At 61.3% G+C, this 22,914-nt stretch overlaps 2 protein-coding genes across 23 annotated transcripts in view; one reads left to right on the top strand and one right to left on the bottom strand.

Annotated features, from left to right (window-relative positions):
* The first annotated feature begins 3,268 nt into the window (after positions 1 to 3,268).
* Positions 3,269 to 21,164, top strand: LOC102902649. 20 transcript variants are annotated; one of them, XR_006598774.1, is made up of 11 exons: positions 3,269 to 3,330; positions 6,535 to 6,580; positions 7,981 to 8,206; positions 8,521 to 9,416; positions 9,724 to 9,858; positions 10,248 to 14,112; positions 14,384 to 14,868; positions 15,020 to 15,231; positions 15,840 to 15,928; positions 16,221 to 16,311; positions 17,450 to 21,164. XR_006598774.1 is itself a non-coding variant. In XM_045058718.1 (5 exons), the coding sequence occupies exons 1-5, from the start codon at positions 14,697 to 14,699 to the stop codon at positions 17,560 to 17,562; spliced, it is 705 nt and encodes a 234-aa protein (XP_044914653.1). In that variant the 5' UTR covers positions 14,471 to 14,696; the 3' UTR covers positions 17,563 to 21,164. The 20 variants fall into 20 exon arrangements, 1 of the variants encoding a protein (XP_044914653.1); XR_006598758.1 differs by having other exon boundaries at positions 6,801 to 8,206; XR_006598772.1 differs by having other exon boundaries at positions 3,270 to 3,330; positions 7,222 to 8,206.
* The window catches only part of CEMIP (cell migration inducing hyaluronidase 1), a 129,499-nt gene continuing 113,314 nt past the window's right edge, over positions 6,730 to 22,914 (bottom strand). For 2 of the 3 annotated variants that reach the window (XM_045058716.1, XM_045058717.1), the window contains exons 24-32: positions 20,766 to 20,946; positions 19,520 to 19,735; positions 17,231 to 17,442; positions 16,395 to 16,580; positions 14,270 to 14,474; positions 14,015 to 14,101; positions 13,284 to 13,441; positions 11,008 to 11,108; positions 6,730 to 9,403 (exon numbers count right to left, since the gene is read on the bottom strand). In XM_045058716.1, the coding sequence (XP_044914651.1) occupies positions 9,276 to 9,403; positions 11,008 to 11,108; positions 13,284 to 13,441; positions 14,015 to 14,101; positions 14,270 to 14,474; positions 16,395 to 16,580; positions 17,231 to 17,442; positions 19,520 to 19,735; positions 20,766 to 20,946 (1,474 nt within the window). In that variant the 3' untranslated portion in view covers positions 6,730 to 9,275. The remainder of the gene's footprint in view (positions 9,404 to 11,007; positions 11,109 to 13,283; positions 13,442 to 14,014; positions 14,102 to 14,269; positions 14,475 to 16,394; positions 16,581 to 17,230; positions 17,443 to 19,519; positions 19,736 to 20,765; positions 20,947 to 22,914) is intronic. The other variant, XM_019831781.3, reaches the window with a different exon arrangement.

Below are 22,914 nucleotides of genomic sequence, written 5' to 3'. Positions count from 1 at the left end.
CACACTATGGAAGTAGTTTCTCCACGAGGACTAGTAGTTCATCATGAGGCTGTAATGGGTGTAGCCATTCCCACGTAGCCGGACGTTGAGGCTCTGACCCTGTCGGGTGACTAGATTACAAAGAATGCCGTAATGAACGTCTTTACACTGAAACTGTTGGCTTAGGGTAAGTTCCCCACAAGTAATTAGTGGGTCACAGACAAGGACTGTTTCTAAGGGTCTTGATGCACAATGCTAAATACTTCCTAAACCCGTTACTTCTTAAAAAAAAAAAAGTGTTTTTAATGTTTATTTATTTCTGAGAGAGAGCGTGAGCAGGGGAGGGGCAGAGAGAGGGAGACACAGAATCCGAAGCAGGCTCCAGGCTCCCAGCTGTCGGCACAGAGCCCGACGCGGGGCTCGAACCCACGAGCCATGAGATCATGACCTGAGCCGAAGTCCGATGCTTAACTGACTGAGCCCCCCAGTGCCCCCTTCAACAGTCACTTTTAATCTTTGTTTTGGGAAAGGGAACCTCACTTTAGCCAATTTCTGATTACTGACTATACAGTTGTCTCAGAGTTTCTTTATTATTGTGCAAAACGCGGCAGCGAATGTCCTTGTCACAGATCCTCATGCACCCCAGTAGCCCTTTCTTAGGATAGAGTTTTGGAGCCCAACTTTGCACACATCGTCAGACCACCTTTACATAACAGTAAATTGCTTCATGGAAAACTCGTACCAAATTCTCTGGTCACCATCGAAGAGTGTCCATTCCTTCTGGCCCTTAGCATCCTTTTTCATATTTTCAGTTTGATGGGTGATTAGTAGCATCTCACTGTTGTTTGAGTTTGCATCTTACAATTGCCAGTGAGGTTGAATTTTTAAATGTAGTTATGCGCCATTTGTCTGTTTTCCTTTGTGAGTGGCCCCTTCCTGTTTTTCTCCTGGTATTTTCCTTTTCTCCCCACTTAAACTTCGGAAGGGCGTCTCGTATATAAAGTTATCAGTGGAGTCCAGCGGGAAGCCTTAGTAAGGATCACTTCACGAAGGGGCCATTTGCAAGTCACGTGAATAAAGTTTAGGGCCCCAGCAAGGAGCGGGTCAGCAGCCCTGGGCCTGGGGGTGCCGGGAGGGAGGGAGGCGGTTACTGGGCTTCGGCCAGACGGTGGTAAAGTGTGCTGACCCAAGCCCCGTGTTCCTTAGGAGGATAGCACCCGCCCGCAGGGCCCCGGCAAAGAGGGAAGCAGTGACATTAATTCCCCGAGCCTCCCTCCCATCTCCTGAGGGTGCCTCCAGCCGGCCCAACCCGCTGGAAGTCAGCGGGGCAGGAGATGACCTGGTACCTTCCAGGGGAGTCTAATCCTTGTCCTCCGCCTTCCTCTGTGTGATTGATGTGCTGAAGGGCCCGGACTGGCGGGGACTTTCCTGTTTCTCTCCGCGCTGCCTTCAAGGCGCCCTGCCGACTCGGCCTTCTGCCTCGGTGAGCCGAGCCAGCTAGTATCGGCTTGTGAGAACCAGTGCTCAGACTGGCGGGGACCCGGGGCTCCGGTGCTGAGACCGGCAGGGACCCGGGGCTCCGCAGCTTGGCATCGGCCACGTTGGCCGCGTCGGGACATTCACACCATGGACTTCAGCAAATGCCACAAACCAGGGATTTCTCCTCTTGCCCCCAGAGCCAGGTCACCTGCACCCCGCTGCTGTCCCCCGCCTCCGCCTTCTCTTTGAGCCCCTGCAGGAGGGAAAGGGGGCCATCGGCTCTCCCTCTTGTCTTCCTGCTCCCGTCCTGAGCCCTCCCCAGCCCCATCCCCGCTGGCTCCTGCAGGGTGGGGCCCAGAGTGGGGGGTTGGAGGAGGGGGGGCCACAAGGCTTCCCCAGCCTGTGTCATTGCACACTGTCCTTGGGCGCCCTCCCTCACGGTCTTTGGCTTGAGACGCATTCTGGATTATTCCCAGATACTGTCCTTTCGACTTTGATCTGAGCAGTGCATTTTCCAGTCGAATACTGGTGAGACCACTTTCTCCTTCAGCTCCTGCTTCTGGGGGCAGCCCATCACCTCTTCCTGGAAAGATCCCGCCATCTGAGCAGGTGGCCCTTTGGGCCGGGGTCCCTTAGAGCTAGCTCACGACGCTTTTGGGTAAGGTCCATGGCGTGTGCGTGGCTCACGGGAAGCCTCGTGCGTCCTTCCCGGCTCAGAGGTGGAAGTGAATGCGTGTATCCAGAGGCCGCCCTCTATTCACCCGGGAACGGCGGCCTCACTGCGTCCACCTCCAGATACCCCAGTGAGGGGACAGGCATCTTCAGCCTCTGCCTTCCCGAGCGACGGGGAACCAGGACAGCCGTCCAGAGGACACTCTTCCCGCTCCGCCCCAGCCAGGTGGCCGGTCAGCTCGGGGCTCAGCGAGCGTGCAGCTGAGAAGGGGAATGTCGGTCTCGTCTTTCCTGCAAACAGCCCCCCCTCCCCACGAGGGGTTCTCTTGGCACCCCTCCCCTGGCTCGGGGGGTGCACCCCTTGAGAGAGGAGAAAGTGCCCAGCGCCGTCCACTCTCGGGATTTCCACCAGGGAACCCCGCCCCGGCAGCGTCTCTTGCCTTCTGTCCCCCGGTCTGGAGGGAGGTGACGGGGCCTCTCGCGCGCGAGCCCTTCTGCAGAACGTGGGTAACTGTCTGTCACCTGTTTCCCCCGACAGGCCCCGGCCCGCAGACTGGTCCTCGGAAGAGACCCCCGTGCCTACCGTTCCATCATGATGACTCATTTTCTATTTTAGATGGCTGCTCTGCCATATTCCCAAGCCCTCAGCAAAATTCTGCTACAAGTGACCTCCCTGTGTCCGTGTAATTTGGGGAGATCCAGAAGGAAAGAGGCCGTGTTCCCCACTGAGGTCATCGCATAGTGGAAAAAGGGGACGGCTCTGTCAGGGGAGCCAGGGAGGTCCAAAGCGGAGGCCAGCCGGGCACGGGAGCAGTGGAGGCTCGTGGGTGTGTGTGTGCAGGACTTGGCAGTGAGGGGCGTCACTGAGTTTCTCCCAATCAGGGGACCTTCAGCAGGTTCATGTAACTACTAAGAGAAGAGGTGACCCCCAAACACTGAGGACACCTAGGCCGCCGACGTTTATGGTGTAAACCCGTGTCCGCAAATTATTTTGTTTTCTTTAATTTTTAAAACTTTTTTTGTTTATTTTTGAGAAAGAACGTGAGCAGAGGAGGAGCAGAGAGAGAAGGAGACACAGAATCGGAAGCAGGCCCCAGGCTCCGAGCCGTCAGCACAGAGCCCGACGCGGGGCCCGGACCCACGAACCGTGAGATCGTGACCTGGGCCGAAGTCGGACGCTCAACCTACGGAAGCACCCAGGTGACCCTAATTTCATTTTTTTCCCCCTAATTTCATTTCCTTAATGGGCTCTGGAGGTCTTCGATTCTTAGCACTGTTACCGGCCCGTTTTGTCTCACTTCAGAGATATTGCACATTTTCACAAACGGAAGGTTTGCGGTGACCCGGGGTTGAGCAAGTCCGTGGCTCCGTTGTCGCAACAACCGTGGCTCACTTCGTGCGTCTGCGTCACGTGTGGGTGGTTGTCGCAATATTTCAGACTGGCTCACCATTACTGTCTGTGTTGTGGTGATCTGTGATCGGTGCTTACGACTCCCTGAAACCCTGAACGATCGCCAGCATTTTTTAGCTGTAAAGTAGTTTAAAGTTAGGGTGTGTGCAATTTTTAGACACAATGCTATTGCATATTAATAGACTACGGTGTGGTATAAATATAACATTAGTCTGTGCTGGAAATCAAAGCTCATTTGATGCGCCCTGCTGACGTCCTCTGTGTGGGTGGACGCACATCTCTGAGGCGAGCCCCTGTGCTTGCCCTTCCCGGGGGGTCGTCCTCCCCCCTCACTTCCCACTCCTTTCCTGCCTCTGGGGCAGGGGAGCTCAGAGCGGGGTCGGAGGGCAGCTGGGTCCTGGCCCCCTGGACAGAGGGAGGAGAGGGGTCTGCCCGTGCCATCATTCGACCTTCAATGATGCGTTTATAAAACATTTTTTTTGTTGTTGTTAAAGGTTATTTATTTTTGAGAGAGAGAAAGAGAGAGCGAGCGAGGAAGGGGCAGAGAGAGAGGGAGACAGAGAATCCCAAGCGGGCTCCATGCTGTCAGCCCAGAGCCCGACGTGGGGCTAGAATTCATGAACCGTGAGATCGTGACCTGAGCCGAAAGGAAGAGTCGGATGCTTAACCGACTGAGACACTCAGGCGCCCCTAATTTTTTTTTTTTTTTGAGAGAGCAAGAGTGTGAGCAGGGGAGGGGGGTGGAGAGAGAAAGAGAATCATAGGCAGGTTCCATACTCCGTGCAGGGCCCCACCTGGGGCTCGATCTCACAAACGTGAGATCATGACCTGAGCCAAAACCAAGAGTCAGATGCTCAACCAACTGAGCCACCAGGCGCCCCTCGATGAAACGTTTATAGAGCACAACTCTGCCCCACGTGGGAAGTCAGATGGCCCGCCCCGAGGGAGGCTGGCGGAAGGGGTGAGTGGCCTCGGGTGGCAGGGTGTGGGCTGTGGTGGCTCGGGGCCCTGGGCCCCGGGGGAGGAAGGAGGAAGGTCCACGGGGCCAGGGGTGGGTCAGAGATGCCTTCGCGTGGAACTCAGCCTTGGAGAGAGTAGGGCAGGCACACGGCGAGTGGAGGAGGAGGAGGGAAGGGTGTGCCTGGTACAGGGAACGGGTCACATGTCACACTGCGGGGACACTAAGTGCTTTGGGTGGGTGAGACGTGATGAGATTCCTGTGTGCCTGGGGCCCGGGAAGCAGCAGTGGGTGATGGGTCCAGAGATGCAGACAGGACCCTAGGTGGGGGTCAGCCTGCACACCCAGCCGCGTCTGTCACGTGGATACAGGGACTGTTGCTTCAGACTCCATGCCCCTGCGTTTGGAGCAGATGCTATGAACTCTGACCCCTCGAGGCCACCACTGGGTATCTCTGCGTGGACACCCGTCCCTTCTTCCCTCCAGTCTGTGGAACAGCCCGCCCCCACCACTTCCTACGGTGTCTCCTCCGCCAGGCCCCGCAAGCACTGTTCCCTCATCAGGACCGCCCTCCTGCCCTTCCTCGTTACTTCCTGCTCCTTCCGCAGAAGCCCCTCCCGCCTCTCCCCTCCAGGCTGGCCTGTCAGCAGGCACGGGGCTTGGGGCCCAAGCTCTCGTATGGGGACTTCCCTATGGGCATCAGTGACTGTTGAAGGGTCCCTGAGTCCTCACTCCCGCTCCTTAGCCGCCCAGGGTCTCCGTCCCAGCCCTCCCACGGGGGCCATTCCCGCGTTGCCGAAGTAGCATGTGTGCGGGCGTCCAAGTGGTGAACCGGCTGCCCGACGTTGCCCCCCGCACGCTGTTCCACCCTCAAGCCCGCACCTCTGCTCACTTCCCTTGTGCTGGGCCGTGCCTCGCCCGCCCCTGACTTCCGGGCACCTCCAGCCCCTACTGATCCCCGACCACTGCAGGTGAGGACGGTTCGTCCCTGTCCCCGGAGCCCTGACACCTGTCCTCCATGGGGGTCTTTTGTGTCCCCTGTGTGCCGTGCCCGGCACCCAGCAGGTGCTCAGACATTTACTGGATGAATGTTCAAATGTGATGCCTCCAGGCGACGTTCCTCCAGGGCGGGGTGTCGGATTTGTCCCCGGCCCACCGACACGGGTGTCCGAGCTGGTCCACCAGACTCGTTCACTGGCACCTCGATACCACAGCCTGATGCCAACCCGTTTCGGTGGACTGAGCGCGCACGCACACACACACTGAGCCCTGAGAGCCCTCTAGAAGCCACCAAGAGTTCTCTGTGGTGATGGAAAGGTTTTATTTATTTTTTACGTTTTAATTTATCCTGAGAGACAGAACAAATGGGGAGGGGCAGAGAGGGGGAGAGAGGATCCCAAGCAGGCTCCGTGCTGTATCGCGGAGTTCAACGCGGGGCTCGAACCCGCGACCCGTGAGATCGTGACCTGAGCTGAAATCAGGAGTCAAGAGTCGGACGCTCACCGCCCGAGCCGCCAGGCGCCCGCTGATGGGAGCGTGCTAGACCTGCCCCATCCGGGACGGCCGCCACTAGCCACGTGGGCTGGAGGAACTGAACTTTTGATTGTATTTAACTTGTAATTAACTCGAATTTAGCCATGCGTGGCTAGTGGTTGCCAGCCGGGCAGTGCAGTTTTAGAACACTCCCCGGTCTCCCCGTTCTAGGCTCTGCGTCTCACCTTCTCCCCCCGCTGATCCTGTGGGCCCCTCCCAGCATGGCCGAGGGGACCGCTCTAGCCTGCCTCTGCCACTCTTGCCTGATAGCTTGGTTTGGACCTACCTCCCCACCCCGACTTCTACGCTGTTCTCAGACACTGTGCGTGGCCTCCAGGAGGAGGAGACAGTCCTGCTTCCAGCCAAGGCCCTGTTGGCCCCTCCTGGCTTTCCCCCGGGGGACAGTGCTGCCCTGAGGGCTCACTGATGGCTTGGGAGTGAGGAGGGCAGGGCGCATCCTGGGCATGGCCGGTCACATGAACGAATGCCTCTTCTCCCACAGGACCAGCTGCACCGGCTCTTGTGGGCGCCCCGGAGAGCAGGACAAGGTAGGACATTAACATCTGAATAATTCTTGGAAGTGACAGAGAGGCAGACTGGGGGGGCGGGTGGGATTTCATCGGTCTCATTTTTGCTTAGCTATCTGGCTTAAAACGAGGCCCTCTTTAATGGTAAACAAAAGCAGCAGGCGGGAGGCTGAGATCCTTTGTATGTTTACTATGGTACAAGGTTTTCCAAACCACAGCCAGTGCCCTCTGCCACCAGCAGAAGGTTCCGGGTACGTGGTCCAAAGGACATCCCCGAACGTGACATTTAGGACGATCCATTTCTCCCACGACGACTTCTCCAAGTGCACACATAATAAATAAATAGAAAACACATCTTTGTTCGTGGCAACACCTATGAGAAATGTTTACGAACAAAACATCTAATTCCCGAAAAAGGACCAGCCGTTTCGGCAACAGGAAAGAGACCAGCATTTCAGGGGAGTGTGGCTCGCCCTAGAGGGCCTAACTCACTTGGACGCCGACAGACAGAACCGTGGGAGCGATTTTCCAGGCGGTGAGAAAACGTGTGCCGCCAAGAGCACGCCGGGCCCCTGGCTCTTGCTGGCCGGCGTCGGAGGGAGAGTGCGCGCACGGACCCTGAGCTGCTGGGCGTGTGTACGACTCTGAGCATTTTCAAACAGATACGCTCTCTGAAGCCAACCGAACCAAAGACTGTCCACACTCCCGGCCACCGGAAGCGACCCCACCCTAGCTGGTTCACAGTGTGAGACCCTCGCGACGACAGAGTTTGAAAAACTCAACAGAACTGCAGACGGGGACGTGAGGTCACGACTCCCCTCCCCACCCGTCGCCGGGAATCTGCGTGGAAGAGGTTTCTTCCGGGAGCACGGCCCCTGCCGTGTCCCACCTTCGCCTCCCAGCAGCTCGACGGACCGTGCTCCGGGAAACCGCTCTGGCAGTCGGCTCAGCCTGGGGAGGGGACCCCTCCCGAGGGCCGCGGCTGCAGAGGGGCAGAGAAGGCCGTCTTCGAAGGAAGAGTTGCCAAGAGTGTGTGGTTGGCGCAGGAAAGGGGGAGATGCAGCTCGGCGTGACCCTGGGGCCCCCCGGGAGAGTGTGAACCCCAGAAGGGGTCCCCTCCCTCAGGAGCTCTCTGAGCTCCCTGCGGGGCGGAGGGTGGGCGAGGCAGACAGCTCAGGGGTCAGCGGTAGCTGCGAGCCCCCGACCCCAGCAGCCGAGCCGGCTCACCCAAAGCGTTGACGCGAGCCTGCCACTGTGCCCTGGGCCGCACCTGTGCACCTGCACTCGGGTAGCACCAGCGGGACGGCCGTGGCCACCAGGACAAGCGGGGGCCTCAGGGCCGCCCCAACCCGCGGGGCGGGCCGCGGGCCTGGAGGGAAACAGCCATCGGCCAATTCTCTCTATTCTGATGACTTTTTCAGGGGACTCGTCCCCGTTCGGGGGGCTCCGGCGGGAGCGCCCGGGGCCGGTTGTGGAGGCAATGTGGTGTGGTGGCAGGTGCTGGGCGGGGGCCTCTCGGCCCGGACCCGGCCTGGCCGCGTGGTTCTTCCCCATCTCGGGGTCTCACACGCCCCCTCCGTGAAAGGAGGGTCTTGGACTGGACGTACCCTAAGGTCCTCTCCGACTCTGAAACCTCGGGCTCCTGAGGTGAGAGCGCGTTCCCGGGTCTCGGGATAAAGAACAAATGAGGCCCCAGGTAGGAGCTCACTTCCTTCGACTTGGTCCAGCCCGCCCTGGGGCCGGGCCAGGAGGTGCTCAGTGCTCTGGGCACCTCGGGCCGGCCTGGCCCCCCCCCCCACCCCCCGCACGTGCGGCCTCGCTGGGTGGGCCAGCAAGCTGCAGGCACAGGGTGACCCAGCGGTCAGCAGCTTCAGCAGGTGGGAGCACCTCCGAGCTATTGGGTGGGGGGGTGCTGCCCGAGCCCGCCCTCCAAGGTGCCCGCCCCCTTCCTCCTCCTGCAGGCCGCGTCCTGACCCACCCGAGCACGCGGGATCCTGGCCCCGTCTTCTTCTGAGCCCGCCCGTCCTGCAGCCTGCGAGCCCGGACCCCAGGCCGGACCTCCCGCAGCTCCGCCCTCACGGCCCGGGGTGCCCAGCCACACGGCACCCTCGTGTCTGCCGCTGGCTTCCGCGTGCAGTGTGGTCTCAGAACGCAGAGGGCCTCTAAAAGTCACCTCGTCCCCCCCCCCCATCCCGGGACCCGAGGCCTCCTGAACGGTCGGGTGAACCCTCCAGAGGCAGGGCTCGCCCGTCCCCCGAGGGGAGCTGGTCCCATCCTGGCCGGCTGCATCTACACGCCGGCTCCCGACCCCTTGAAGGTTGGTGTCTGCTCATGGCTCCCTTTCCCCCGTATCGACCAGCCTGCCGTGCACGCTGGAGAGCGCGGGGTCTGTGAACGGCTGGGTCAGGGCTCCTGCCGCCAGTGCAGCTCGGGTCTCCTTGCGTGGCCCCCACGCCCCCCCACTGAAGAGGCACAGGTAGGAGAGAAGCACCCGAGAGGCTGCAGGAAGGAAGGTTTCCAGCGCGGTCGGCTGCCCCCTGGGGGCCGCAGGGAGACGCTGGAGTGGGGGCGGGTGGCCGCGCCAGGGTCTCTGATACCCTCCCCCCCCGCCCATCAGGGCTGCCCCGGCCCTTCCCAGGGGGAGCCAGCCGTCCCGCCTGGCCCACGGCCAAGAGTCCACCGTCCACTGTGGAGCGACACGAGGTGGCTGGCGTCCTCACAGTTTCTTCTTCCTCACCACGGGGATGGGCACCACTTGGAAGATTTTGGCACCGTGGTCCTCGGTGTCCAGAGTCACCCAGGTGGGCCGGAAGCTCCCTTTGAAGCCAACGAATGCCATTTTCTCTGGAAAGCAGGGGTGAGTCACATGAACAGAAACCCCAAGAGAGCGGCTCCCGCCAGGCCTCCCATCGCCCTTCCCTGCAGGCATTTCCAGGTGCCCTCTCCCAGCCGCCCCGGGCTCTGCCTCCCCGGGAGCAGCTTTGCGCCCGATGACGTCATTTGCGAGGGGCACACAGGGTCTCACCCGAGCCTCCGGTCGGCCGTGCGGGGTGGTGGCCCTGCTTTGCACAGGAGGCCCCCCCGGGGCCCCGGCCGCCTTCGGGCTGAGCCTCTGATCACCAGTGAGTCCCTGCGCCTCTCTGAAGCCCAGCGTCCCCCATCAGCCAGCGAGGCCCTGACCCTCTCTGAAGCCCAGCGTCCCCCGTCAGCCAGTCACACGAGGGATGACGCTCAGCTACAGGACCTCTCCCGGCTCCAACGTGTCGTGGCTTTGGAAGGACTCCGTCCAAGGGTTCAGAGTAAGTGGTGCAGCCAGACTAGACGTCTAGGCCCCCGGCCCCACGCAGCGAGCCCTGCCTTGCATTTGGAGCTTAACCGAGGGAGGGGCGTGGGGCTCTCTGTCCACACTCGGGATCGGCCCGGCCTGGCGGGCGGCACACACGTGCCACCTCTGGGAAGACGCCACTTAGATCACCTCACCTACGTCAGCTTTTGGCAACAGGGTCTTAGTTAAAAAGGCAGAGGCCCCAAGATGAGTCCAGGATTGAGCCCAAGAAGATACTTCTCTGTTCTTGGGGCTCTCTTTTGGCTCGAGGGAAGGGCCTTCAGGGCCTCAGGGCTTTCCCGTGGGAGCTGCCAGGAATTGACGTCCCACATGACGGGCCACGAGCTTTGATGCTCCTCACAGGATGGCGTGGCAGCTGAGCTCTGGGTTAGAAGCGTTCGGATCCAAATTCTAATCTTGGGCAAGTTACTTAAGCGTCTGGTTCCATCCCAGACGGAAGCAACGGCACCGTGACCCGTGAACGCGCGGCAATCGCGGCGAGCTCAGCAGGTGCACAGCCGGGCACCACGCGTGGACCCCAGCGGACGTTAGCGTCTGCGGGCTTGTTCCGCCTCCCTCCCAGCCTCCCCTGGGCTCCGCGGTGACAGTGACGAGGGTCATGCTGGGCGGGCTTCCGTGTGGGGTCTGCGCTGGGCTTCACCGCAGAAGCACCGAGGGACCTCGGACAAGCCGCAGAGATGCCTCGGGCTTTCGTTTCTCCGTCCCTCCCTACCTGGGCGTATGAGTGTCCAGCCCCCCGGAACATGGAGGATGAGGCAGAGCCCCGCCCGTCCCTGTAGCGGGAGCTGGGACGGGGGCAGATCAAGCCACTTTCCTGCTGATGCTTTGGTTTAAGGAGAAGGGGAGGGGGCCCGTGCTGAGCGGACGGGCGAACAACTCAGGAAGTGGCTTCCCGTGTCTGCTCACACGTTGGGAGGAGGCTGCTGGCGTGTAGGGATGGTGAACGGGCGGCATCCGGCCCGCACGTCCCGGAAGGCCACCTAGTGTCGAGGACCCTGGGGTCTCGTGGGGAGCACCGTGGTCTCGGCAAGAGGTAGCAGCAGCCCGCACACCAGGCATCTGGACTTACAGTCAGTGTAGACCCCTGGTCTGGATCGCTCACCTTTCAACCGGAGGCTCTTATCTGCACCGAGCTTTTCCAGCACTCTGGTCCACAGGCCCCTGGACGTGTATCGTCCCTTCGACACCACGAGCACAATGGAGCTGCACGAGAGGAGGTGTCAGGCCAGGAGGGGAGAGCAGGTAGGGTGGGGGCAGTCAGCAGCGCCCAGAGGCCCGGCTGCGGGTTTGGGGAAAGGCCGCCTGTCCCTCGGGCCGAGCGGACCGGCTCTTTCCACGCTTGACCCACATCCTGGCCTCCCTCCCACACCTCTGGCCGCAGTCGGCACCCGGGGACCTCCCCACACCTGCTCTCGGCTCGCTCGCTGCCTGCACGCGTGTCTGTCCCCAGAGAGGACGGGGTAGGTGCACGGAGGAGGGACTTCGGCTCGGCGTTTATTAACGCGAATGTCCTCAGCCCGTTGGGTTGGGACCAGACAGAAACATGGCGGGAGAGCAAGCCAGAAGCTGGGGTCACCGCGTGCTTGGGGAGTGTTAACCTCCGCGTTCACGTCACTTTCTGCCCGGTGTGCACATGGGAGATTGGGGCGAGTTTACTAGGCCCAAGGGGAGTCGTGCTCGGAGGCGGGGCGCAGGGGCCTGGAGCGAGGCGTGCGCCCAGCCGGACGGGCCCGACTTGCAGAAGCCCAGCTTGGGGGCCCGGCGAGACTCTCTGCTCCCGGCCTTGGTCGTGTTCAGGCCCACGTGTTGGGAACACAGCCTCAAGGTGGCAGACCCCGCGGGGCCGGGACGGACAGGCGAGGTGAGCGCCTCCCCCCAGGAACAGCAGCCCAACGGGCTCCCGGCTCACATCTCCCAGGAATCCCATAACCACAGACCACAGTCCAGACGCGGAAAAACCAGACAGGGTTCTGGAAGCCATGGTCACCCCCGTTTGTGTCCCTTCGGGAGCAGAAGGAACACCCTTCAGATGCACCGGGCTCGTCAGCCCTAGGGACAGGGAGGGGAGCCGGGGCTGCCTGGGGACGAGGCCCCAGGGGACGGCAAGGTGAAGCCAGCAGAGAGAGGGAGCATCGCGCACTTGTTCTCGGCACTGGGCTCGGGCGCCGTTCCCAGGAGGCCATTTCGTCATCGTTCCAGTTCGGAGGAAAAGCTCACGTCCCTTTGGCACAGCTAAGCCTCGCCGCTCGGGGGAACCCAGACAAAGGTCGTGCCCTCTAGACTGGGGTCTGGGCTAGCTCCCAGGAGCGGGACGCAGACGGGGCTCCTCGTGCGTCACGGCATCCTGATGGGGCCAGAAGCCTGCACGCTCGGAGGTGTCCCTGTCTGCCCCGTGTGGGACTGTCCCGGCCTGCGAACGCCTACACTCGTCAGCACGGGGTTTGGTGGCAGGGCAGAGGCCGCTCCGACGAGCCACCCGGACTTCCCACCGTGCCAGGTCGTGGCCCCTGAGAGCGAGTTCTACCCCCCCATTTAGCGAGAAACGCAAAACCGAGTTAGACGTGGCCCCGACGCGAGGAAGCGCGGGCCCTCGCCCGGGAACGGCCGCATCCCCGGCCCCGGGGCTGCTGAGACTCGTGTGTTAGTAGAGGCAGAACTTTGTGGTTGCGTTGGAAGAGACCTCGCCAAAGAGGTGCGCGTTAGATTGGGAAGGTGCCGGGAATTACCAGGGATTTCTAGGAAAGGGCACAGGAGGTGCTGGGAGGAGTTCAAGCCAGCAGCTGGCAGGGAGGCCGGGTCAGGCTGGGGCAGCAGAGGCCTGGCCCGTCAGGAGGTTGAGCCGGAGGGCCTGCTTCGCAGCCACAGACAGGCCCGGCCGGAGGGCGAGCCGGCAGGTGGGGGGCCGGGACCCGGTCACAGAGGAGGAAGGGACGGGGGGAGTCACGCAGGACGCCCAGACCGTGGTCCAGCCGTCCGCAGGGTTCAGGCCCACGAACCGAAACACGGGGAACGGGAGGAGGGGCCGGGCCGGGAGGCGACGGCCAAGGGCGAGGTTGGGTTCCACGGGAGACTTGTAGCCTGTCAGACGTGGCGGTGCCGGGAGAGGTGTGGGCCGGAGAACTTAAGAGCCACCGGCACTTGGATCGCATCGAAAGCGTGGGCGGGGTGAGCTCATGCTGGGAAAGCGTGTCGTGGCCGGGGAACGAGGCCAGGGCCAGGCTTCCCACTTGTAAGCGGGCAGCCCGGCCGCCTCGGCCTGACCTACATTCTCCGCCCCGCGCCCGTTAGGTCGTCGGAGGCGCGGGCAGACCTCGAACGCGCCCTCGGCGCCCCCAGACCGGACGCGATAGGGTGGTGGGGGGACGCGCGCAGACTCACTTGTCGGGGATGGCCGCCACATGACTGAACAGCTGCCACGGGACGCCCTGCAGCATGGTGCTGCTGAAGCTCGTGTGGCTCACCACGTGCCCGCGGCTGCCGTCGATCGCCACCATCTGGATGCCGTCCTCGGAGCTGGGGTACCTCGTCCCGTCCACCTGCAGGCCCAAAGCAGCACCGCTGGGAGCGGGCTCGGGGCGCCCACCTGGACCCTGAAGCCGGGCGGTCCGTGCAGCCGCTCAGAGCACAAAACCCTCTCCGAGCGGCTCTCCGGGGCCCTCTGTGTGGGTGGGCGCTGGGAAAGGGACCTTACTTGGCTGGAAGGTCTGCGCGGATGCAATTAAGTTAAGGATCTTGAGATGAGGTCATTCTGGATTTAGGGCCCGTCCTAAATCCGGCGATGGGTGTCCTCGTAGGAGGAAGGAAGGGGGGGTGAGGCCCAGACACCCAGGGTGAAGGCCGTGCGAGGACAGAGGCAGATGCTGGGGGCGGGGGCACAACCCGGGGGACGTCAGCAGAGGCCTCGGGCAGACGGTCTCAGAGCCTCCAGGGGGACCCGGCCCTGCTGAGTCCCCGATTTGAGGCTTCCGTCCTCCAGGATGGCCAGAGAACAAGTTTCTTTTGTTGCGGGCAACCCTGGCTTGGGGTCATCGGTGACAACAGCCCCAGGACATAACACCGCTTCCCCCCTGTGGCCAAGCAGCACCCCTGCAGGGGCCGGAACCACTCACTTCAATGTAAGCCACGTCGCTCAGGAGGTGAAAGAAACGCTGCCTGGAACTCTCCATCTTCACCTCCAGGAAGCGGTCCTTTGTCTTCTGGAAAGCAAGTAAGACCGGCTGCCCTGGCTGGGTTGGGGGCGCCACGGGCACGGCCTGACGGGGGGACAGCCGCCCCCCTCGCCTCCCCACACGCCCGGCCACCCCAGGATCGGACGGGGGGCCGAGCGGGTGTCCGGAAAGGGCCCTAACGTGACGGCCGCTCACCAGCTGGGCACCACGGAGCTTCCTGGGCATCGGCACGTCCACCACCGCCCTCTCGGCGAACCTGGGGTAGGCGGTGGCCGTGCAGTCGCTGACGCCCGCGTTCTTGGGGATCAGGGCCTTGATCCTGATTCGCTCGCAGCCTCTCACGGAGCAGAAGGCGAACCTCTCCCTCTCGTTCTGGGCTCTCAGCTTCAGGAACAACAGCCTGCGTGCGGGGGTCACGGCCGGGCTCGCTCAGGCGTTCGCCACCCTCCTCCCCCTCTGTCTTCACGTCACCTCCCAAGCCCCGCGGTGAGACCCACGGGCCTTACGAGATGGCCACCAGGCCGTGTCTGCCACGGGGTCACGTGTGGTCGAAGAGAGAAACGAGCACCCGGGCGTCAGAGCTCGCAACGCCAACGGGGACCGTTTTCTGGGCACGTGCCCTATGCCACGCTCCACGCAGGCCGTGAGTGGACACGCCATCTCGCGTAACCCTCAGACGGTCCCGTCCGGCAGGTGCCGTCACCGCCCTGCTTTCTCGGACTCCGAGCAGCTGACTGACCCGGGACCACACGGCAGGACGGTCACGGAGCCGGGCCACCCCGTCACTGTGCCTGGTGAGGCCAGCCTTCCTCACTATACTTTTCTCGAAACTGCCATCTTTTCCCTGCTTGTTGGACGGGACTGGACGCCACGGGGGTGGTGCAGGGGGTCGGCCGACGAGACCGAGGAACTAACTTAGGACTTGTCACCGTTCCTCCTGCTCAGAAACAACCTTCCAGGCTGACTCCCACGCCTGCAGCATTCGAAAGGCTGTTCCCGGGCCGACCCCTCTCTGGGAGCCGCCTGCGCCCGGACGGCCCGGCGAGCTGGGTTCGCGCCATGATGCCACGACCTCCACCCACCGCCGCCCAGCCGGTCGTGCCAGGGAAGCACCTGGACGCGCAGAGGGGCCGATCGAGACTTCAGAGGGGCCCCAGGTATTGGGAAAGCCCAGTGCTTTGGGTCCTGTAACCCAGCTCGCAGCCCCCAAGGGTGTCACCGAATTAAAGCACAGCCTAATCACCACCAGGCACTGACGGTGGGTGTGGAGGTCGGCCTGCAGAGGCTGGGCTCCCCGGTCCGCCCCTCCGTACCCTGAGTCTTGGGGGGCGTCCGCGATTACGCGGTGCCTCCTGGGGCCGGCAGGCACACCTGGGGACTTTGTCGGTTGGCGCTGTCCTCCAACGGTTCCATCAGCCTAAGTCTCTGTTCCCTCTTCACCTGTGGCCTTGTCTGCCCCACGAGTGGTTTAGAATTTATGTGAAAATCGGGTGCTATTTATTTCCCCCCAAACCTAGCATTTTACTAATGCCTCTGATTTTCAAATTCTAATTTTTCTCTCATCAAATTGATAAAACCGTGTCTCAGAGACAAAGAGAGAGAGTGCCCCTGCTAGGTATTTCCTTATCGCTGATTGCAATCAAGAGAGGGAACGCGGCCATCAAGGGATCCTTTACGGTCACTCCCCAGGGGGATGGCTCTAAGGGGCCTCACCGCTCGGACATTGTTGGCATTCCGGAGGTGTTGGACTTACTCTCTTTTTCAGGGAGGGGACCGGACAGCTCCCTTTTCTCCACAGACACTCTATCCCTGTTATCCCTCCACTGAGCAGCGCCTAGTGCCGTCCAGCAAAGGGTGAGTGACGGCTCTGGGGACAGGTGGACCCGGGTTCGAAACGAGCCGTGCCAAGGTTGTGCCGTGGCCTCGGGGCAGGACCCCGCTATTTCCTCTGTCCCTTCTTTGTCCCCTTCTGGAAGAGGGATGATGTCATCTGCTCCCCCTGGCTTGGGAGGACCCGAGGGAACAGGTCTCCTCCCAAACGGGGACCATGTCTCCTCCGTTTAAGGAAAAGTTGCTTTTGCTTTTTGCCTGAAATGGGCCTATTTCCTCCCATCCCCGTGTATATTCACGGAATGTTTACCCCCAGCTTAGCAGCTTGGAAAATGTCACTGGCGGATGGAACCTGAGTTCGGCCCCTGAGTCGAAGCCCTTGGGAAAGCGTTCTCCGTCAAAGGCAGGTAACCCGGTGGGGGTTGGCCTGCTGGGAGGGCCAGGGGCACGGCCCGGGGCCGGGCCGCCCTGCCGCGGCGGGGGTCCTCACCCTGAGTCCTCGTCCCAGTAGTAGTGGCCCCTGCCCGTAAAGCTCTGTTCCACCTTGTCCATCTGGAGGGTCCGCACGAAGGTGCCCGTCTTGGATGTCTGCTTCAGCAGGCGGTTGTGCACGTCGGAGAGAATGGAGAAGGACGTGCCGCGGGGGTAGCAGAACCCCACTCGGATCCAGTCGCCCCTAGAGGCGGGGGGGGGGGGGTTCAGGCCACAAGCAAGGGCGTCCGGGCCTCAGAGAGTCTGGGGCCCGCCTGGAGAGAGACCAGAGAATTCTCCCCCAGACGGCACCTCCATTTCTCCTGGTGGGGGGGGGGGGGGGGGGCGCGTAACCATCCGGCTGCCAGGTGTTGGGGGCGGGGAGCGTGGCTGGCAGGGCGAGGGGCTCCCTGGGCACCGCCCGGGCCTAGGCCGGGGTGCCGCCCTGCAGCTCAGCCCCTCCTGGTCCAGCCCGGTCTCAGGGCTCATTTCATCTCTCTCGGTGTCATTTTCCACATCTGCTTGGCGTCCGTGTCCCAGGAGCACGTGACAAGTGACAGGCACAGACAGCACCCGAACACCAATGCCGGAGGCCAGATCCGGGCGGGAATGCTGTCGTGCTGCACCTCGAGGGGACGCTGGCCCCCGCTCCCACGTGGGGCGTAGGGAGGCCCGCGGAGCCAGGCTTCTGCCTGAGCCCGGCCGCACCCGGGGCGGGGGGGCTCCGCCCGGGGCTCGGATTCTGGACTACCGGGTGCCCTCGGCCCCTCTGCACGGGTGACGTGGGCCGGCCTGCGGTCCCGAGGCGTCACCACCGCTGCCTGGGGCTCCGTCGGAGCGGCTGCGCCCACTTACTTGTTGAAGTTGATGAGCCAGATGGCCAGCTCGGCGGGCGCCGGCTGGTCCCAGTGCACGGTGTAGCCCTTCTGCAGGGCGACCACCGGCTGGTACTGCTGGTAATGGGTGCTCCGGGCCAGGGCCCCCTCCAGGTGGAGGGGGCGGCTGGGGAAGTCGTTCTTGATGATCTTCATCCGTAGGTTGCTGGTCTTGTAGGCCTGAATGTACATCTTTCAGGACCCAAAAAGGAAACACGACAGGACAGTTACGAGAGATTATTCCAGAGCGTCTGGTTAACATCTGACAACGGGCCCCGCTTTCAAAGGAATGTTCTCGAGGAGCCCTTTTAAGGATGCGTGAATGGACGGCTGGGGGTGCGGCCATCGCCGTTCTGCGCGATCCCGCGGACGCCTTCTCAACAAAGGGCTCCGTCCGGGACACAGCGGTGGAAACACGGGAGGAGTCTGCTTAACAGTCCGATGGCGGACTGTGGGGGGTGGGGATGGGGGGAGAGCGAACTGGCTAATCCTGTGCGCGCAGCCCCCTCGCCCCTGCTGCTGTCCTGCCTGCGTCTGGGAGGCAGCTTTGGGCACGCTCCTTCTCTGTCTGCCTCCAGAGGTCTGGCCCCCGTGGCCAGGCCCCGTGTCACTACGCCCTGCACGAAGGAGTGCCGTCCTGCTTCAGAGAAGTCCCTGAAAGCAAGACTACGAGCTCTCGGGTCCCAGGGACCCAAGAGCCGCGTTGTTTTGGGCCCGCCTCGGTGGAAATCTTGGCGTCCTGCCCTGTGGCACGGCCCCTGTGCAGGCGACACCACCATGGCCGTGGCCAGCACAGCAGCGCAAAACTGGGCACGCGGGAGGGAGGGGTGGTCTCCCCGGTACTGCCTACGGGACGGAAAGAGGAGCTTCGGCTGCCCGTGGCACGGGGCCGTCCCGAGAACCAAAGCTTTAAGGGTGTGTTACGGCACGGCGGAAGCTGTAAAGGGAAGGGGGGAGATTATGAGTAATGATTAAGCAGTGGCCGGTCAGGAGAACCGGGCGGGTGCTGACAGAGCTTTTGCACAGAAGACAAGCCCCGTGTGGGGGAGACAGGGTGCGGGGGGAGATCCAGGCCTGGTTTCGCCAGCACCCTCGCCTCCCTGTGCCCACCTGGCCCTGCGGCCCCTTCCCCTCTCTGGCACCCGCTCGCTCTCCCGCCTCTCCCGGACCCCAGGCCGCCTTCCGGCTCCTTTCTCACCCACCCTCCGGTCCTGACGTCCACAGCGTCCGCCTGTATGGTAATCGTGAGGACAGCTTCTTCGTACACGTCCCCTGCCGGCCCCGGGCCTCCCCTCCTACTTAATGCTGCCGTTTATTCCTGCTCGTTTATTCACCATCAGCCAAATAACAGCTAATGCCAGCGTCGTCATAGCTAGCTGGTATTTTCGGCTCCGTCGTGTCCCAGGTGCCGTTCCCCACGACGGCCGTCGGCCACGTGTGGCCCCCCGAGCCCCGGAAACGTGGCCGGTGTGGCTGAGGACCCACCTGGGTTTTAAATTTTGATGAAACCTCAAGCCCAAAGCAGTGTAAAATATTTCCCCACCGCACGTGACTTTATCCTTTTGGGGAGCTAGGACTAGCTTTCGCTTCGTCGAAAGTCTGCTTCCAAGCTGAGCGGGCTCGAAGTGGAAACCGTGTCGTGGATTTCGAAGACTTAGAGGAGGAAAGATTACATCCAGGAAAAGTACCTCACTAACGATTTTTACAAATCGATTGCGTGTCGAGATGATAGGATTTTGAGTACGCTAAGTTAAAATATATTATTACGATTAATTTCCCCTGTTTCTTTTTCCTTTTTCACAGGGCCTCTGGAAAATTTAGGACCACGGGGCTGGTTTGCGTCACGTTTCCGGCGGATGGGGCCGGCGACGCACTTTGCATCCGTCATATGAACCTCAGGCCCGCCATCTCAGAAGGAGGTTCGACTATTATCCTGATTTCACAGATGAGGACACTGAGGCTCCAACAGTCGTCACCCACGGGTCTGGTTCCACATGTGTCCGCGTCTTTGCACTGACTCCAGGCACTGGGGCCTGACTTGAATCCGAGTGACCTCCCAGTGCCCTCCTCCTAGGCATCCTGCTTTCTGCCTACAACGTGGTTTTCACTTGGATTTTTTGAAAATGCCACCGGGTGGGGAGGATAAAGAAAAAGGAAAAGAGGAGAAGGAAACTTGACTCTCTCTCTGATCGGCATGGAGCCGGGCATACAGTAGGCGCTCGCTCCTGCTGAGGGGCTGGTGACACCAGGGGTGCCCTTGCTTCCCCACCTGTGCGTAGCGCCCGCTGCAGATGGCCCCTCTCCAGTCGGGGACGTTGATGCAGTCCGGGTGCCGGACCAGCCAGTTGTCGTCCTTGGTGAGGTAGGACCCCGGGTACTCGGACACAGAGCCGTCGACATCATGGAACACGGACGTCTTATCCCCATCCATGTCCAGCTGGTTGAACCAGGGCCCCGGCTCTCCGAAGAACACTCTGGAAGTAATCTAAACAGAGCCCCGGGAAGTGAGGCTGGGCCAGAGGTGAAGGGAGACTGCAGCCCGCTCACCGGCCTCCACTCCAGACCCAACGCATTCGTTTGGCCTCTGCTCACACGAGGCCCGGCTGCTGTGGGTGACCCTGGAGAGTGCTCTGAGGTGCGGGCTCAAAGCCTGCAGAGAGGAGGGTCACAGGAGTGTGTGTGTGTGTGCGCGTGCACAAGTGTGAGAGGGGGAGAGAGGTGTGTGTATGAGAAAGCACACACACGTGGGGCAACGTGTGAGAGAGGACCGTGTGCTGTATGTCTAAGAGGGGGGTGTGTGCACCTGTTTGAGGAGGACGGTCTGTCGACACGAGCCCGTGGCGGGCTCTGTGACTGACCTCTCCCAGGCCTTGGTGGCCTGAGTAAAGAAATGAAGTCACAAGTTCTCACGCCTTTCCCTTCAGCCCGCCGGCACGAGGCAGACGAGCAAAGGGCAAGACCAGAGTGGAGGAGAAGGAAGAAAGTTCTGGGGGATCCAGAGCCCAGAGAAAGCATCCCAGGTCCCTCCCAGCCTCAAAGTGCCACCTTCCGTCCCGCCCTCCTCACCCCCAGCTCTTCATTGGCACCTGTCTGTGCCCAGGAAGACCCCATTTGTGGTGCCCTCTCAGAGAGACATGAGCGCCTTGGAAACCCTGGGATTGGAGATTAACTGACCAACCCAGGTGGCCCTGTCACAAGACTCCATAGTCAAAACCGAGGCCTGTGGAGGAACAGCCTCAGGACCTTGTGTCTGGAGGGAGGCTGTGCTGAGGCTCTGGGGGGCTCGGGGCAGGGGGAGGGCAAGTGGGACGCAGCCAGACCTGACCTGTAGGGCAACCTACACTTGTACTTTTCCAGCTTGGATGCGGACGGGCTGGGGCGCGGCCCAGCCTGCTTGGAGGAAGTCGTTCGCTCCCTGCGGTGGTGGCAACGGCTCAAACTCCAGCCCCGGGGGACTTGTGAATCACCGCCCAAAGTCTGGATTTGCCCAGAGCCTGCCCCAGCACCTCACTCACCGGGACATCCTCAAAGGCAATGTTGGTCACATTGTTATGGGGGCAGCTCTGCCAGGCGTTGTTCAGCCGGAAGGCCAGGGCACTGGTGTGCCGGCCCTCCAGGGCCACAAACTTGCGGAAGGTGCAGTTCTGGATGTTGATGGGGCCGTCATAGAACTGAATTCCTCGGATCGGAAAATTCCTACAGAGTTAAGGAAGTGAGAGGTCAGCCTGTTCGCCACGTTATGCCACCGAGTTGTTTGCACCCTTCAAGGCGGATGGAAACAGAGACTTTCTGGGTAAACCGTCCTGATCCCCACCTCCTGCCACTCCTCGCTGCAGGGCATTATTGATTCATTCATCAGTTCATGAGAAAGTATTTGTAGACACAGTAAATGTCAATAAATGATTGCTAGATGACTTGGATGGATGGATGGAAGGAAGGAAGGTTGGATGGATGGGTGGATGGATGAAAGGAAGGAAGGAAAAGGAAGGAAGGAAAGAAGGAAGAATGGATGGGTGGGTGGATGGATGGATGGGTGGGTGGATGGATGTATGGAAGGATAGATGGAGGAATGGATGGATGGATGGATATGTGTTTAGTTGCTGGCTTGGGGGCTGGGGAATCATCCTCTATTCAAACACTTGCCCCAGTTTTTCCATCCTGTTAAGAGTCATTGGGTAAATACCATAAATACTCTGTAGAATGCCAGTATTATGCCCCTTGGGAGACTAGAGCCATTAGTCATTATTTAGTCTCAGTTGCCATAACCATTTAATCAGATTAAGACCCAAATGGGTTTCCTCTGAGTAAGCCTTTCAATTGTGAATCTGTTGGGTCTGGAAAACAGGCGAGGGGGAAGACAGAACGGAAGGTGATGATGCTGTAGCGAGATAACGCACGTGACCTTTCAGGGCACGTAACCCTACAGGAGCGGCAGGCCCCACTGGGAAGGCAAGACTGTGGGCTGTCAAAGGACCCCAAGAAGGCTCCGATCTCCAGGAGTCAGGGAGAGGATGGGAGGCGGAGGTAGAAAGGACCGGAGAACGGGCAACTTGGCTCAGCAGAGGGCGGGGACTCGGAGACTCCTCTCCTCTGCCCTCGGACTCCTGCGCGGGGCCTGGCAAGGGCCAGCTGGGCTTCTCGGTGACCCTGAACCTAGGCTGGTTTGTTCTGGAAGCCCAATGTGCATGGTTCTGCTGGTATCTGTGCCTCTGGGCCAGGTCCCCTCCTTCCACAGCTGGCATGAAGGAGGGAGGGCAGAAAGAGGGAAAGAAGCATAGAGAAGGGTCTGTCCCTGGGAGGATACACCACAGCCCCCCGTCCTCTACCTGGGGCTCCCCTCCCCACACGCAGGTCCCCCAGGAAAGCCCAGATCACACCAGCCTTGGTGTGTGGCTTCAGTCGACACCAAGGACTTCCTGCATTTCCGCATCTTTAAAAGCAGTCGATTCGCGCTGGCGCCTTGGATCCTGGTTCTCAGGGGGTGCCTCCGGGCACTGTTCAAGTTAAGGCATCTTGGGAACCAGCCACTCTTACTGGCTGTGTATGCAAAGCGTATGCTTACTTTTCATCTAAGCCCAGCCCAGGACCATTGCGGACGAATCCCTCGTGACCAGGAGGACACGGTCCCTGCTCACAAACGCCACGTGAGGGACTTGCCCGGTTCGGCAGAACTGTCGGGCCTCCATAAACAAACTCAGCCCTGAAAGTCATCAGAACATTCCGGCCCCGGAGGGCTGGTAACTCTCAGCAAAAAAACGCCCAAGTACGCAGATCCAGAGTTACTCATAAACACCGCCCAAAGGGGCTGGTCTATCGCTGCGACCAGAGACCAGGGCTTCCAGACCACTTGCGCCAAAGGAGGCCGCGGTTCTGTCCGCAGAATCTTTGCAAAGGCGCACGTCCACTGGGGTGGGAGCTCCGGGCCCGTGTCCTGCCCACAGAGGCAGGGATTATATTTCTCCGGAGAAAGGCGGGGGGGGGGGGGGGGGGGAAGCTCTGGGGGCAGGAGGGCTCTCGGCCCTCGGGGAGCAGACCCCCGCACGTCTGCCCGGCTCAGAGCCTGGCCGTCGGGTTTGGGTTCATGTCTGAGCAGACTCACCATCAGATGGGGGACAGACGTCCTCACACTGACCCAGCTGAGGCTCCCCCGGGAACTGACCGAGC

The sequence above is a fragment of the Felis catus genome, chromosome B3 (genome assembly GCF_018350175.1).
Source record: "Felis catus isolate Fca126 chromosome B3, F.catus_Fca126_mat1.0, whole genome shotgun sequence".
Classification (NCBI taxonomy): domain Eukaryota; kingdom Metazoa; phylum Chordata; class Mammalia; order Carnivora; family Felidae; genus Felis; species Felis catus.
This window is presented reverse-complemented; position numbering and strand designations above follow the sequence as displayed.

What these genes read in the sequence shown, in the direction of transcription:
- LOC102902649 (XM_045058718.1), top strand. Translation starts at nt 14,697, where the DNA reads ATGCCACGCTCCACGCAGGCCGTGAGTGGACACGCCATCTCGCGTAAC. An exon ending in AGACTTCAGAGGGGCCCCAG is followed by an intron (nt 15,232 to 15,839) that starts GTATTGGGAAAG and finishes TCTCTTTTTCAG; the next exon opens with GGAGGGGACCGGACAGCTCC. An exon ending in GAAAGCGTTCTCCGTCAAAG is followed by an intron (nt 16,308 to 17,412) that starts GCAGGTAACCCG and finishes CTTCATCCGTAG; the next exon opens with GTTGCTGGTCTTGTAGGCCT.